General features: G+C 38.7%; 1 protein-coding gene across 2 annotated transcripts in view; it reads right to left on the bottom strand.

Moving 5' to 3' along the window:
• The window catches only part of LOC308706131 (putative E3 ubiquitin-protein ligase HERC1), a 67,576-nt gene that overhangs the window by 29,380 nt on the left and 23,519 nt on the right, over positions 1–14,677 (bottom strand). For both annotated transcript variants that reach the window (XM_081391512.1, XM_081391513.1), the window contains exons 23-42: positions 14,247–14,544; positions 14,080–14,158; positions 13,916–13,964; positions 12,736–12,974; positions 12,397–12,594; positions 11,956–12,076; positions 10,375–10,615; positions 9,906–10,060; positions 8,757–9,016; positions 8,527–8,631; positions 8,271–8,438; positions 7,953–8,192; positions 7,483–7,566; positions 7,108–7,324; positions 6,511–6,820; positions 3,926–4,701; positions 3,300–3,501; positions 2,682–2,737; positions 1,195–1,278; positions 120–327 (exon numbers count right to left, since the gene is read on the bottom strand). In XM_081391512.1, the coding sequence (XP_081247638.1) occupies positions 120–327; positions 1,195–1,278; positions 2,682–2,737; positions 3,300–3,501; positions 3,926–4,701; positions 6,511–6,820; positions 7,108–7,324; positions 7,483–7,566; positions 7,953–8,192; positions 8,271–8,438; positions 8,527–8,631; positions 8,757–9,016; positions 9,906–10,060; positions 10,375–10,615; positions 11,956–12,076; positions 12,397–12,594; positions 12,736–12,974; positions 13,916–13,964; positions 14,080–14,158; positions 14,247–14,544 (4,090 nt within the window). The remainder of the gene's footprint in view (positions 1–119; positions 328–1,194; positions 1,279–2,681; positions 2,738–3,299; positions 3,502–3,925; positions 4,702–6,510; positions 6,821–7,107; positions 7,325–7,482; positions 7,567–7,952; positions 8,193–8,270; positions 8,439–8,526; positions 8,632–8,756; positions 9,017–9,905; positions 10,061–10,374; positions 10,616–11,955; positions 12,077–12,396; positions 12,595–12,735; positions 12,975–13,915; positions 13,965–14,079; positions 14,159–14,246; positions 14,545–14,677) is intronic.

Genomic DNA, 14,677 nt, shown 5'->3' with positions numbered 1-14,677 from the left:
AAACCAAGTGGCCATCAAAATATCTTACTATCAGTTGCGGTTGATTAGAACTGATTAATATGCAAGAGATGTGATTTATTGCTTGTCACTTTGTGTTGTGTCTGGATGTGTGAATTCACCTCTCGTTGGGTTCTCTGCTCTCCTGTAGGGTCAGAGAAGCAGGAGACTCGGGGCACTGGACCGTCTCAGGCCCTTCAGATGAGGGTGTATCAGTGGCGCCCCCTACAGACGAGCCCTCTCCCGTCTGCTGCTCCTCTGTGATGGGGTGTTCCAGCATCCAGCTGGCCAGCACCTCGATGGTGCGCGAGTCCACCTCGCCAGTGACCCCTAAGAGATGTCACAAAAAGGGTCAGGGAGAATACCCCCAAAAACGTTTGGACACACTTGAATGCATTTATGATATCTCATAAACTTAAAAAGCTTGAAATGAGCTTGAAATTAGTTCAATTATGTCTGAGAATTAATTTCTTTAGAATTTGTTTCAATTCAGTTAAAAAAAACAAAAGCAATGGAAACTGACTTGTTGAACCAGATAGTGAAGGAAAAGCAGCCAAAATGTAAAATGTAATTTTTGTATTTACTTGAATTTTTTCGAGGAACTGACTAATATTTAAAGTTGGCTTTGCAAACAAAAATAAATAAAATATATATAACATTTTATTTTTGTAAACCTGTACTGCTCAAGAAAATGAAATGATACAAAGCATACAGTACACACACACACACACACACACACACACGCACGCACGCGCACACACTTTTTATTTTTATTTTGATATGCAAGTATGCAAAAAAAATCTGCAAAACATTATGAAGAATTTAGTAAAATTGCGAACATTTGTTAACACTTAATAAGACTTCATGCGGTGCTCCACTAATATTTCCTGTGATTCAGCCGAGTGTTCCAGTGGGGAAGAACAGTGAGGGGTGAATTGAAGTAGGATTTCACAGGGGAAGTGTAATGAGTGAATCACCAGTAAATAATTATTCAGTTACAAAAACAATCAAATGCAATACAAAACTCGAAACTGTTATCCAATATTTCTATTTCTGAATAACTGCATTGCTTTGAAAATTCAGTAAAACTGACTATTGTAACCGTATAAGAGGAGTTTAACAGTAATCTAATAACACGATTGTCTCCTTCTTAAACAGGTAAGAATGAGTCTAGATGTTGCAAGCACTTGTTGGTACCTGCTGCCTCCATGGCCCTGTAGATGTGTCTCATTGAGAAGCCCATTTCAAGCAAGCGAACTGGGACAAACATTTGGGGCTGTTCTGAAGGACAGAAATAAAAATTATTAAGTGATGAATCAGAATATGTCTGGACTGGGCTGACTGATCCAGTCAGGAAAATATGATTAATTAATTATTTATAAAATATATCCATTTAAAAAATAAAGTAAATGTGCTAAAGCAGGCTGAGGACTTGGACTACAAATTCAATTATTATTAAATTATTAATTTATTTTTACCATTTTATATATTATATTATATTTTATTTTATCTTATCTTATATATTTTATTTTATAAATGTTATATTTGAAGTAAAAAAAATGCCCAAGATCATTTTTCTTAGTCACTAATCAAATTTGTGATGTATATATATATATATATATATATATATATATATATATATATATATATATATATATATATATATATATATATATATATATATATATATATATATATATATATATATATATATATATATATATATATATATATATATATATAAAAAAAATGAATTTCATAATGCCTAATATTATTTGAAGTTTTATTTATTTATTTGTCAATTTACTTTTCACTCAGATTATGCTGATAATATAATTAAATATATTAAGTATCACAAATATTTTGTAATATATTCTATTAATTATTACAAATATATTTATTTATTTACATAAAAACATTGCATAAAAATATAAATGTATGTATAGAAGCAATTGGTCTTGTAATGCATTGTGAGATTCAAGGTGCCATTTAGCTGGGTGTGAAAATGCACAAAAAAGGCAAACACATTTCTTGCAATCAGTGAGTAAAAAAACAAAAAACAAAAAAAAAAAACACTTAAACATGCACGGGCCGTCAGGGTTAAGTTCAAGGAAACTTCTCAAATGCCGGTGCTACATAAACCAATCTTGATGTTAGTTTGTTAAAAAAACAAATTAAATAAATCACAGGGACATCATCTGACCAGATAAACTATGTCCATGGACACCATATGCTAGACATCCGCTTTTACTAGTCCCTTATATTCCAAGAGTTTGTCTGGACGTTATGAAACCTGCGCTGTCAGTCTTACCCACGGGGGTCCTGGTCTGACCACAGGGCTCCAGGAAGCTGGTCTGCTGCTCAGTGAAGCCCTCACAGGACGCTGAGCTCGTCAGGCTGAGCCCGGGGGGCAGAACCGGACTGTGGACAAGACCTGCCAATGTGGGAAAACGGGCCAGCACCATCCGCCTAGAGGAGCCCAGCCACACACACATGCACACACAGACACAGGAGAACCGCTAGCACCAGCTCTAGAACAAACATTCAGTTGAGCGCGTGTTATGTTGAGGTGTTAAATCACCCTTGTGTCATTAAGCCATGCTCAGACACTTGAGGTTAAGAGAGGAGCATGTGTTTGTGGGGTTATAATGCACACAGCCACAGCTTTACACTCACACACTTACCTGTATTCTCATTCACACTCTCAGTAACCTGTGTGAGTGTCTCAGACGACAGCGATCTGGAGTGAGAACATCCAGACACGTCAGAGAGTTTACAGCGTGTGTTAGACTGAAACTCTTTTCATGTCCCTTTGGTTTTGTCTTCAAACTGACAGTGAATGGCAGAGTAATTACAAACTGTACACATTTTAAGTGCCAGAACAAACGCCATTAAGGAGATGTTACAGGAGATGCCATCATTAAACTGCCATTACTTCATAGTACTTCATAATTATTTCACTAACTCATAGGTTCCTTTAAGGCCAACTCAAACTGCACCGACAGACGGCGACAGACACGTTCATCGGGTTTTGGCTGTTGGAGCTTGTTTTCACTGAATAAACATGTTGAATTTGTCAGCACTCTGCACTTGTCAGTCTGAGAAGTGGTGGAATCTGGTGATGGTCTACGTTTGTGGAATATATTATATTATAACTTAATATTATCTATTCTATTCTATTCTATTTTATTACATAATATGGTGACACTAATGGTGCAGATATCATTCACTTCACATTTGAGAGCTCACTGTAATGAGATCATATAGAGAATAAATTGCAACAGGATCAAAGAGAAACTCACTGGAGCAGGTTGATGGGCAGGAAAGGGTTAAAGTTGTCCAGGCCGTCAGCCTGCAGGGCGGTGAGGAGGGAGGCTGTGAGGTCATTGGTGGAGGGTGAAGCTGACTGGCCGAAGATGGCGGTGCCCTCAGAGCCGTTGCTGTAAAGCGAGACTGAACTGGAGGATTTGGACACTGGCTGAGAGGAAGAGTGACCCCCTGAATCTATGTACAGAAACACAAATTAATTTATAATACAGTCAAAAAAAAAAAAAAAAAAAAAAAAATGTATATCTGTTACAATTATTACCATTATCATCATCATCAGCTATTATTATTACAGACTTTTACTTTTCTAAGCTAAATGAAATAATACAACTACTGCTACTATTAATAATATTAATAAATGAAATGATATTATATTAATTCTATTAAATGATCTTGGTATAGTAGTTACATACAGTATATATACTTGGTAATATATATACTTGGCATAGTAGTTTTATATATATATACACTTTGTGCGTGTGTGTGTGTATTTATATGTATATATTAACTTGTTATTTTTGAACAGGAAAGGTGGTAAACAACTGAATAAAGCACATTCAGCATTTCAGCTTGTTCACATGTTCATGCAAAAGCAACAAACCTTTGTGTTCCTTGCTTCCATCCTCATGCAGTCTGTTCAATGCTCCTTTAAAGATGATGATCTGGGCCCTCTCGAGGTCTGATAAAGCCATGGCCTGTTTAATGGGACAGGGTCTGACGGCCCACTTCACCATGCTCCGCACCACAAACTGCAGCACAGAGCGCGTTTCGGCGTTCTCCTCCCCACCGGCAGAGGTCCTCGCTGGGTCAGGGCTAGTTACGCTGATCCCTGCATCTGATTTGGGAACCAGGAGAAGATCCGTGAACTTTCCGCAGCTCAGAATGACAGCCAGAGATTTTAGCGCCCCCAAGAGGAGGTAGGAAATGCGGACTGCGCGAAGTTCCAAAGCAAAGAAGTCCACCCTGGGTTGGAGTGCGAGTATTGGTGGACAGGGGGCGCCAGCACGGTCCTCGTTCGACTGTGTGAGGGTTCTGAACATGTTATCTTGGTTCTCCTCTCTCCTCTCCTCTGGGTTATTTTCGCCCTCATCCACAGGACAGGTCATTCCCTCTTCGTCCATCATGATGCGAGCGATGTCCTCATCCAAACGTCTCTCCAGCTCATTACGCGGACCGCCCTCTGAGCTGATTCGGTTCCTTGGCAATGCGGATGATCCGGAAGGAAGCTCCTGCTCATCCAAGATGCCGGTCATCAGGATGAGGTCGAACAACACCGATGCTTTGAGGCCACGGCAGCGGGACACGTCCAGCTGGGGGATGTCACACGGCTCCAGGGAGGAAAGAGGCGTGTCGCTAGGTGACCAAGAATTCAGGAAGCTTTGGGTTAGTGGGACCACAGCAGGTCACAAGCAGAATGAAGATGAGGAGAGGAGTGAGAGGAAGGGGGCAAGACAGAAATAAAAGAGTGGAAAGGAAAGGATACCATGATTAGAAAAAAATGAAGAGGACAAAAGACAATACAAGAAAAGGGAAGTGAAGAAATCGAAAAGGAAAAAATGCATGCAACTGGCAAAAAGAACAGGACAGATATAACATACAAAATATACATAAATTACAATGGCAGAAGCCAGCCAATGACAGTGCTGGAGAACAATATATTTCACTATAAAACAAGGGTTTTAAAACATTTTGACGGCAAGAACTAAAATAAATAATAATAATAATTATAATAATAATAAGAAGAAGAAATAAATAAAATAAAATAAAATAGCAAAATAATTATACTGCTATTAATTGACACTAATGCCACTCTTAAAGATACCTGGGAGCAAGACCTCGTGTTACTATTACAGAGGATCTATGGCATAACATCTTGAACCAGGTACATACCTCTTCCATATGTGCGAGGCATGGCTTAATTCAATGTAAAATACTATTCCGAGAGCACTTAACCAATGCCAAATTGGCAAAAATCTTTCCAGACAAGAGTGCTGCCTGCAACCATTGTAAACTCTCTCCTGCTGACCATCTACACAAGTTTTGGACTTGTCCGCAGCTGGTGAGCTTTTGGTCTAATGTATTTCAGACGCATAAAGGAACACTCCACCGTTTTTTGAAATAGGGCTTATTCACTTTCTTTCCTACATTTAGATAGGTGGGCAAATGCATTTTTGTCTCAGTGCATGCATTGTTTTAGTTTGACAGGGTTGGCGCTAGCTTAGCTTAGCATAATGAATGGAATCCTTTGTTGCCAGCTAGCATGTCCTGAGTAAAAGTGATATAAAAAAAAAAAAAAAAACCTAATTACTTCTTCTGGCCTGCGTATTCACAACAAGTACAAATAGTGATGCAGATTAACACTAGGTTATTTCCTAGGCAGATATTGACTTATATATTAAAGACTATATTAGGGGGAAGCACAGGCGAAGCACTGCTACTTGGGCGTGATATCTCTGCGCCCAAGTAGCAGTGCTTCGCCTGTGCTTCCCCCTAATATAGTCCCAAGTCAATATCTGCATAGGAAATCGCCTAGTGTTAATCTGTATCGCTATTTGTACTTGTTGTGAATACGCAGGCCACAAGAAGTAATTAGGTTTTTTTTTTCTTTTTTTTATATCACTTTTACTCAGGACATGCTAGCTGGCAACAAAGGATTCCATTAAGAGGCTAAAAGCAGGATTAAAACTTGCCCCATTTAAGTCAACAGGGTGCAAATATTAAAAAGAGGATAACACGTGTAGGCAACACCGATTTTTGTCGTTATTCTCTGTATTGACAGCACTCCAAATTTACAAAAAAATTAGCTCAATGTTAAAATTGACCGATTGAACTTGGTAAAGGTATTGAAAATCTATTGTGTTAAGAATAAGATACTTGATATATTCAGTTACGGTAATACGTAAATAGTAATTTCATAGTCTTGTTTCTCTAAAAATTTTTGCAGACCCCCAAACACCCCCAGAGCCCAGCTTGAAACTAGATTTACACAGAGCATTTTCACTGCCAACTGAATTAAAAATAGGGCAAAGGAAAACATTTTTTTTTGTTGTTGTCTTCATTTAAGAATATTATCACATAGCTCTTGGTGTGATAGGCTCTTACTCCCTAATTTGATATTACAGCATATTAAAATACAACCTTTCAATTATTTGCATGTCTGTAAGAGTGCTGTATATGTGTGCTTACCTCACAGTAAAATCGGTCTCCTCCCACTGAAGCTTAGCCAGGGGGCTTCCGTCTTTCAAGACCCCGAGCAGGGTGGCCTGTCGACCGCTGGGTTTGTGCAGGCAGGTCCCCCCGGCACGGAGACCGCTGTCCACCCCTCCGATGAGGGCCATGACAGGCCAGACCTCAGTGCACAACATGCTGAGCTGGGCGTCAGAGAGCCCTGCCGGGCCAGAGAGGTGGTCTGTCGACATCCCGACATCTACCCAAGCAGAGCCCCTCTCTCTGTTCACCCTACATTTCTCTTCAGACTCATTACTGGCACGACCTGCTGGCAGAGGACAGAATACAGAATATATAACAGGATATATTACTGTATACCTGCACTTATTGTTTTACAATTACATAATTAGTGTGCAAACTCAACCTTTGTTTTGTGGATATAGATAGATAGATAGATAGATAGATAGATAGATAGATAGATAGATAGATAGATAGATAGATAGATAGATAGATAGATAGATAGATAGATAGATAGATAGATAGATAGATAGATAGATAGATAGATAGATAGATAGATAGATGTAAACGAAGTAAGCGTTTAAGCAGTTAACTGACCTATCTTGCCATGTCCCTCCCTCATGAGAGGGTTGATGAGCTGTAGTTTGTTCAGCATGTGCTGGTTGATATGTGAAACCCAGTCATCGTTCACGTACAGTCGTCTTAGCAGCTGAATTGTGGACTCCAGCAGAACCGTGGCCCGCGGGCTGCACAGTGGCTCTCCTGGTAAAAGATCGCTAGGCATGCCACGCATCTGCAGGTCACACAGCGCCACCTAAAGGCCAGTGGAGGAACAAGAGGCTTTTGTAAGTTTAGAGTTGATTTGTAGAGATTTGCTCTTTTATTTTTAGCAAGCTTATTATGGATTGTGTTTCTTTTCCGATATGAATTGCTTAAAATGGGCTCTTTAGTGTATATTTTTAAGAGTTTGACCTTTTCTCCTGGGTTACTGCTGTAGAACAGAACACAGGGGTAGAGTTCTGTGGCATCCACTCCTTCAAACGCCAGCTTGGGCTCCTACACACACATAAAAACAGTTAAAGTACTTCGTAACTCAGTTGGCCCATAAATTTACATTTCAAGTTCATTAGTCTTTATATATTATTATTTTATTTATGTGTGCAAAATAATTTTCCGTACAGCTTAACCTATAATATTCCTTAAAATTTGTCAAAAAACTATAAAACAAAATTACAGTTTGCAACTGAAAAACAAAAGTATTTTTGACTTTTGAATCAATTTTCATTTTGATTTCACGTCATCTTTAAGTGTAACTACTGTAGCTTCTAAATCAAGCAACACTTTGTTTGATGGCAATTATAATCCATATGCTATTGCGAATTGTACCTTACATTATTGAGCTAAAGTGGGAAAGTGTTCTTATCTCATCAACACGCACTGACCCTGTTGTTTTTGGCGAAGGAGATAGTTCTAGCCTCCATGTCTAGGATGCAGGTTATTGTGTCGCCCTGGGTGAAGGAGGGCAGGGCTCGGCCCAGTTCTCCTCCATGGTACAGGCTACCGCTGTAGGCCCGGTACAGCCACATGTCTGTGGTGGTGCGATGGTTGTAGTCCCGGATGGGCCATCGGGACACTCCGATACACGTCCCTTCATTTCCCCTGTTCTCCTTAGTGATAAAAAACTAAGATATGGAGACAAAAAAACACATTAGTACATGGACCCTGTAAAGGACACCAGTGACTGTATTTTGCATTGGTACCTTCCAGATGAAGCATCCAGATGTGATGGCAGTGGTGGCCAAACCGTACCCTTTCCCCCCCGATCCATGAGATAGTACATTCCCACTCTCCAGAGAACAACAGATCAGTTTATGTGGGTCAAAAGAGAAATCACCAATAGGAATACATTCATCTTCACTTCTGCTGTCCTGGAAGACACATAAGCACGTATAAAACAATCTAAAATCAATGAACACAAATACAAGTGTGTAAAATGGACACATAGAGATTAAATACCCTATTTATATTATCGGAAGTTCTCTCTTTTTCTAATTTTTTTCTCAGGGCCACAGGTTCCTCCCACATGTACTTGGACAAAAGGCTAAATAACTGATCCACAATCTGAAACGAAACAAAAATGACAAGGTGAATGCTTATTAGTCGGAATCAATCAAGAACCAATCATCCAGTGTCAAGTGAACAGTGAAGTGAACGAATAATAAAAAAAAAAGCACTTCCTTTCTCACCTGTTTCATGACGACAGGGTCTGAACAGGCAGGGAGAAGAGCTTCTAGAATATGGAAGGCCAGCAGCTTCGTCCGCAGGTTGTGGAGATGTGGATTTCCCGAGTTGCATTTGTATGAGATAATTGTCATCAATGGATCGATCCACTTGACAAACGCTGACACTCTTTTGGCGACCCTTAGTGACAAAATGCGCCTTAGGAAGACTAGAAATTCTGAGAGCTGGGACTCCACAACCCTGCTGCTGCGAACTATATCTGCACCTAAAATGAAACAAAGTTTATATATAATCCAATAACATATACCATACCATTAAAAGTTTGGATTTTTACATTTTTTTTTGAAGCAAGTAAATTTTGCTTGTTTAAAAATACAGTAAATACAGTCATATTGTGAAATAATATTATAATTGAAATTCTTAATTTTCTACTTTAAAATGCTATTTATTCATGTGATGCAAAGTGGAATTTTCAGCATTATTTCTCCAGTCTTTAGTGTCACATGATCCTTCAGAAATCATTCTAATATGCTGATTTGGAGCTTAAAGAACATTTCTTATTATTATCATCAGTGTTGAAAACAGTTGTGTAATTTTTTTCCAGGATTCTATGATAAATAGAAAGTTCAAAAGAACAGCATTTATCTGAAATGGAAAGCTTTTGAACAATATACACTACTGTTCAAAAGTTTGGGGTCAGTAAGATTTTTAAAGAAATTAAAACTTTTTATTCAGCAAAGATGCATTAAATTGATCAAAGGTGACAGTAAAGACATTTATAATGTAGCAAACGCTTTCTATTTCGGATAAATGCTGTTCTCTATTCATCAAAGAATCCTGAAAAAAAATTGTACACAATTGTTTCAATATTGATAATCAGAAATGTTTCTAGAGCAGCAAATCAGTTAATCAGTTATTTTAAATTGTAACAATATTTCACAATATTACAGGTTTTAGGATCAAATAAATGCAGCCTTGTTGAGTAGAAGAGACTTCTTTTAAAGATATAAAAAATTTGTACTCATCCCAAACTTTTGAACGCCAGTGTATATATATATATATATATATATAATAAATAAATGTTACATGAATAAATGTTATATGAATAAACATATACTAATACTACACTGTAATCTTGTGTTGTTATGACTCACTGTCTCCTTTGGATGTTTCTTCTTGGATGTGTTCTGTAGAGTCACTCTCTAGCACCTCCTGCTGGTGGACTGCATGTAACAATCCCTGAAGCTGCTGGCTCATTACATCCATGAGCGCCTGGGACACGTCCAACGGCAAAGTCTCTTCACAGGAACTGCAGAAACACACACGCGTTAACTGCAACTGTACAACCTGGATTATCTGTAGCCACGTGCTGTAGCATGTGAACACTCATTATGGCAGAAGTAATGTTTGCTGATACTAAAGCTTTTAGATGAAATTATGTTTTGAAATTTATAATTTATAATTTCTTTACTATGCAAAACTGTTGCATAAAAGCAATATTATGATGTTAACATGAAGAATGCTTTGAACGTGATTATTTAAGGCAGTAGTTTTCAAAGTGTGAGGGCATATTATGTGAGGTGTTTTCTCGTTTTGTATTTAATTATCAGTTTATAATCTCACCTGGCCGCTATGGCGAATATCTGCAGGAGTCTGGCAGCGGCCAGCTTCACCGCCCCACCGAGCTGCATGTGACCCGACATGGAGGCGGCCAGCCAGCGCTGGTTCACCAGCACACAGGTGTTATCAGTCAGTGTGGACAAGATCTCCAGCACTCCACATTTAATAATCACTACCAGATCCACCGGCTGATAGTGGAAGTTCAGAGCAAAGACTGTAGCTAACAGCAGGTGCTGATAAGAGCCTGAAATGAGACAAATCTATGTTAAATCACTACTTAATTAAACTGGTGTATTACTAGAGTAATACTGTACCAAACTACAAAATGCAGTCAAGCTCAATTTTAACCACAAAGCAATATCACAAATTAATGTCATTGCCCACTGTTGAATCAATGGGCAATGATAACAATAAAAACAAAACAGGCTAAATTGTTAACATTTTAAATAAGAAAATAAACTAAATTACTATTAGTAATCACTATTATTTTTAGTTTATTATTTATAATTTGTATTAATATCATCAAGATACATTGTAAAGTAAAAGATGGTTCATTTAAATTGAATTAATATTATTTACACTGTTTGTATATGATCTACTCACTAATATCAAGAATAAAATATAAAACAAATGCAATTAAGTAAAACTAAATTAGTAAAACATTTAGTTTAAATGTAACCCAATATTATTTACATTATTTTTATACTATTTATTTATATTGTTAATTTGAAAAGTAATTTTAAAAATGAAGTATTTATATAAAAATAAAAAAATCTATGAGTTTTAGCTGGCTTAAGAAATACAAATAATTTATTTTATTTTATTTTATTTTATTTTAGATAAAGTCTGCATGCGTGAATAAAGGCCCCGATATTCTTCAAGCGAAATCGAATAACGAACTGATGTGACGTCATTTAGAACAAAATCAGGCCAAAATGAACTTCGTTTGGAGTTTGTTTTGGGAGTTCGAAACAGCTTGCCAAAGTGACCTTTCCAGAAATGTTTGCTACGGCTGGTAAACACTTTTGGACTACCATTGGTCCATGGTGATTATGTACCGCCTTCTTTCACATGGAATTCTTTTAATTTCTCCTGCTCTGTCCGTCGAGTTCAGACGTCCACAAGTGAAGACATGAACACACTGGAGAGCTGCTTTATAGCAGAAAATGAAGATGAACTTCTGATGAAACGAGATACTGACACTGTTTTTCATGTTTTATATGGTAAAGCTGCTTGTTTTTGAGCAATCTCTAGTATAAACTGCTATATAAATAAATGTGCCAGGACTTTACAAGAGTGCCGAATCTCAGAGCTCATGCAAACATATCCACATTGCTATGATCAGATGCTTTTCTTATGTTTTATTAAAAAAAGTGCTTGCTGTTTTCTCAATTCTGTTGTGTTTATTTTGTTATTGAGAGGAAAGCATGCAGCACATTTTTTCATATTCATCTAAACGCCGTTTTCAGCAGTGTGGGCGCGGTGTCGGATGTTCGATAACAGAATATATCTACTCACATATAACCGGAGAACGAAAAAGAACTGCGCCGTGAGTATATCGGGGCCTTAAGAAGCATTACCCACCTGCTTGCTCTCTCTCTAGCGCCACCTTCTGTCTGAGCACACGCACCAGCTGCTGATAGAGAGTGTGAGCTGCAGACTGTAACTCCCTCTGAACACTGATAGGAGCCGACTGAGTCCCAGCCTACACACAAAAACACAAACAAAGTCATCTAGACACCTGCAATCATATTGTAATATGTGTTTAAGATCACAGTGATTGTGCATCTAATGTAAGATAGATGTTTGTGATAAAAGTGCTTTTGTCTTTGCTTCCATTTACCCCCAAAAATGGGTGGGAGCTCATTTTTTAAACCATTTTAAAAACCAATCAGGTCACAAAACAAATTATCTATATAAATGTTATTTCCTCAACATTTCTTGCATTCATTTAATAAAGCTCAAAATAAGCATGATCTAAAATAATTTTGTGTTTAGGCTGATGTCATTAACAGCATGCCTTACGGTATAATGGTGAATCTTGTTGTTAGGTGCCACTGGACTGCCGGTGATCGGGGCTCCCAGGCCAAAGCAGCCAGAGAGGAACTGCAGCTGCACTGACTGCAGGAGGCCTGGGAAACGTGGGGGCGCTAGCGAGCTGACACTCTTTTCTTCCATCTCTGACAGGAAGGAGGAAATCTGACACAAGGCCTCCAAGCGCACCTGGATGGAGGGTATGAAAACAACTGTAGTGTCTACATCTTTATTACTGTGTGAGAATATTACATAACTGTTAATAGACATATTTTTTCTGAACTTTAGCCAGTTATTGAACATAAAAATGATCTGCTATGGCTTTCCCACCTGAGCTCTTTGGTGTTGCTGTGCCATGGCTACAGTGATGGCTTTGGGGTCCGCCTGTGTACCTCCATCTTTGTCCATCAGAGAAGAGGTCCGGAGGAGGCTCCCACACAGGAAATGGAAGACCTGGCTCAGGATGGTAGTGCCACCTCCGCCCGGGCACAGCGTGGTAGTGGGACTGATGCATTGCCGCAGTCGTTCCCAGGCGTCTTTCATGATGCCCAAAGAACAGAGCGGAAGGCCTAGCATGGAACAGGACTCAGAGGTTAGCTCAGAGGTGTGATTTTTAAGATAACTCAAATGTATGACTCCAGTATATATGAAAGGAGAGAGAGAGATGTAATGTGAGATATCAGACATGTGAGCGATTGAATATGTAAAATCAGATTAGATGTGTGAGATCAGATTTGTGACATTCTTCTGAATTCTTCAGAAATCAGATCAAACGTGAGATCAGGCAAGCGAGAGGGAGAGATCGGGACAAGTGAAAATTAAAATGGGAGAAATCAGATATGAGAGATTATTCTTTTAAGAGATCAATTATGTGGAATATGAGTAAGATGACTCAGATCAGACATGTAAGATGTAAGATGTAAGATATGTGAGATCAGACATGAGAAAACAGAAATGAGTATGTGAGATCAGACATGCAAGATATGTGAGATCAGATGTGTTAGATGAGACATGAGAAATTAGAAACATGAGATCAGATATCAGACATGTGAAAAATCTGATATGTCAATGGTCTGATGTGATATCAGATAGGTAAAAGATCACGCATGCAACAAATGCACTGTGTGTGAGATCAGATATGTAAAATATGTGAGGTCAGATGTAAGAAACCATACATGTGAGATCAGATATGTTAGAGATCAGATGAGACATAAGATGAAATGCGAGATTAGACCCCTGAGATCAGATGTCAAAAATAGATGTAAAAAAATCTGATGTGATATCGGACAGAAGAAACAAATGAGATCAGATATGCAAGATGCAAAATATCAGACATATATGTGAGAGATCAGAAATGTTAGATGAGACATGATATAAGACAAGAAATTAGAAACACATAAAAACGTGAGATCAGACATGTTAAAAATCAAATCTGCAACAGATCCAATATGTGTGAGATCAGACATGTGAGATCAGATACATAACTTAATATGCTACAATATACACTCACCGATTTTATTCTTGAATGACCCTGAGGAGCTTTTAGACTGATCTAGTATCTTTAAAAGAGAGACGAAACAGACCACAGATGAAAAAACAAACAAACAAAAAGATCCAAACGAGATATCAATTCATCAGTATTAAACTAGGGGGAAACATGGGATGCATAAGTACCTCTCTCTCACTGAATCTTCTCTCAGAGGAGGACTGTAACTCCATCTTTGTTCCTAACGCCTCATAGTAGGGTGGAGATCTGTGGAGTGAGAGATGTATCACTTACAGTAGGTTTATCCCATCCGCATGTGCAAGCAAATGTTCTGTAATTGTACTCAAACGCAGACCTTGCCAAACTGCTCTCAGTGGGCGTCTGTGATGACACAGTCTCCTCCTGCCAAGCAGCTCGGACCCCCAGCAGAAGGAAGAGGCAGCGGGAGACCAGCAAGTGGCACGCCGCCGGGAAGGACAGGCCCTGGTCACTGGTGCTGTGGTGGTCCCAGGGCCGCTGGGGAGGCTCCCTGTCTGGCGTTCCCGGGCTCTCAGTGCTGCTGGGTAACGTGCTAGTGCCAGACGACTCGTACACGGTCTCGTTCTGTTGGAGCTGCATGGCCTCACGGGTGGCCAGGAAACACTGCAGCACCTCTGCAGGGAACATGCAAACAGTTTGCAATTACACAATACAACACCAGAGTAAGTATTTTAGTGCAAATAATGCCACACATCAATCACAACCATGACACATTGACACTGTAAAAAATGATAGGCTTTGGATTAC

The sequence above is a fragment of the Scardinius erythrophthalmus genome, assembly GCF_964197995.2.
Source record: "Scardinius erythrophthalmus genome assembly, chromosome: 17".
NCBI lineage: Eukaryota > Metazoa > Chordata > Actinopteri > Cypriniformes > Leuciscidae > Scardinius > Scardinius erythrophthalmus.
The sequence above is the reverse complement of the archived record's forward strand: the minus strand, read 5'-3'. Positions and strand labels throughout refer to the sequence as shown.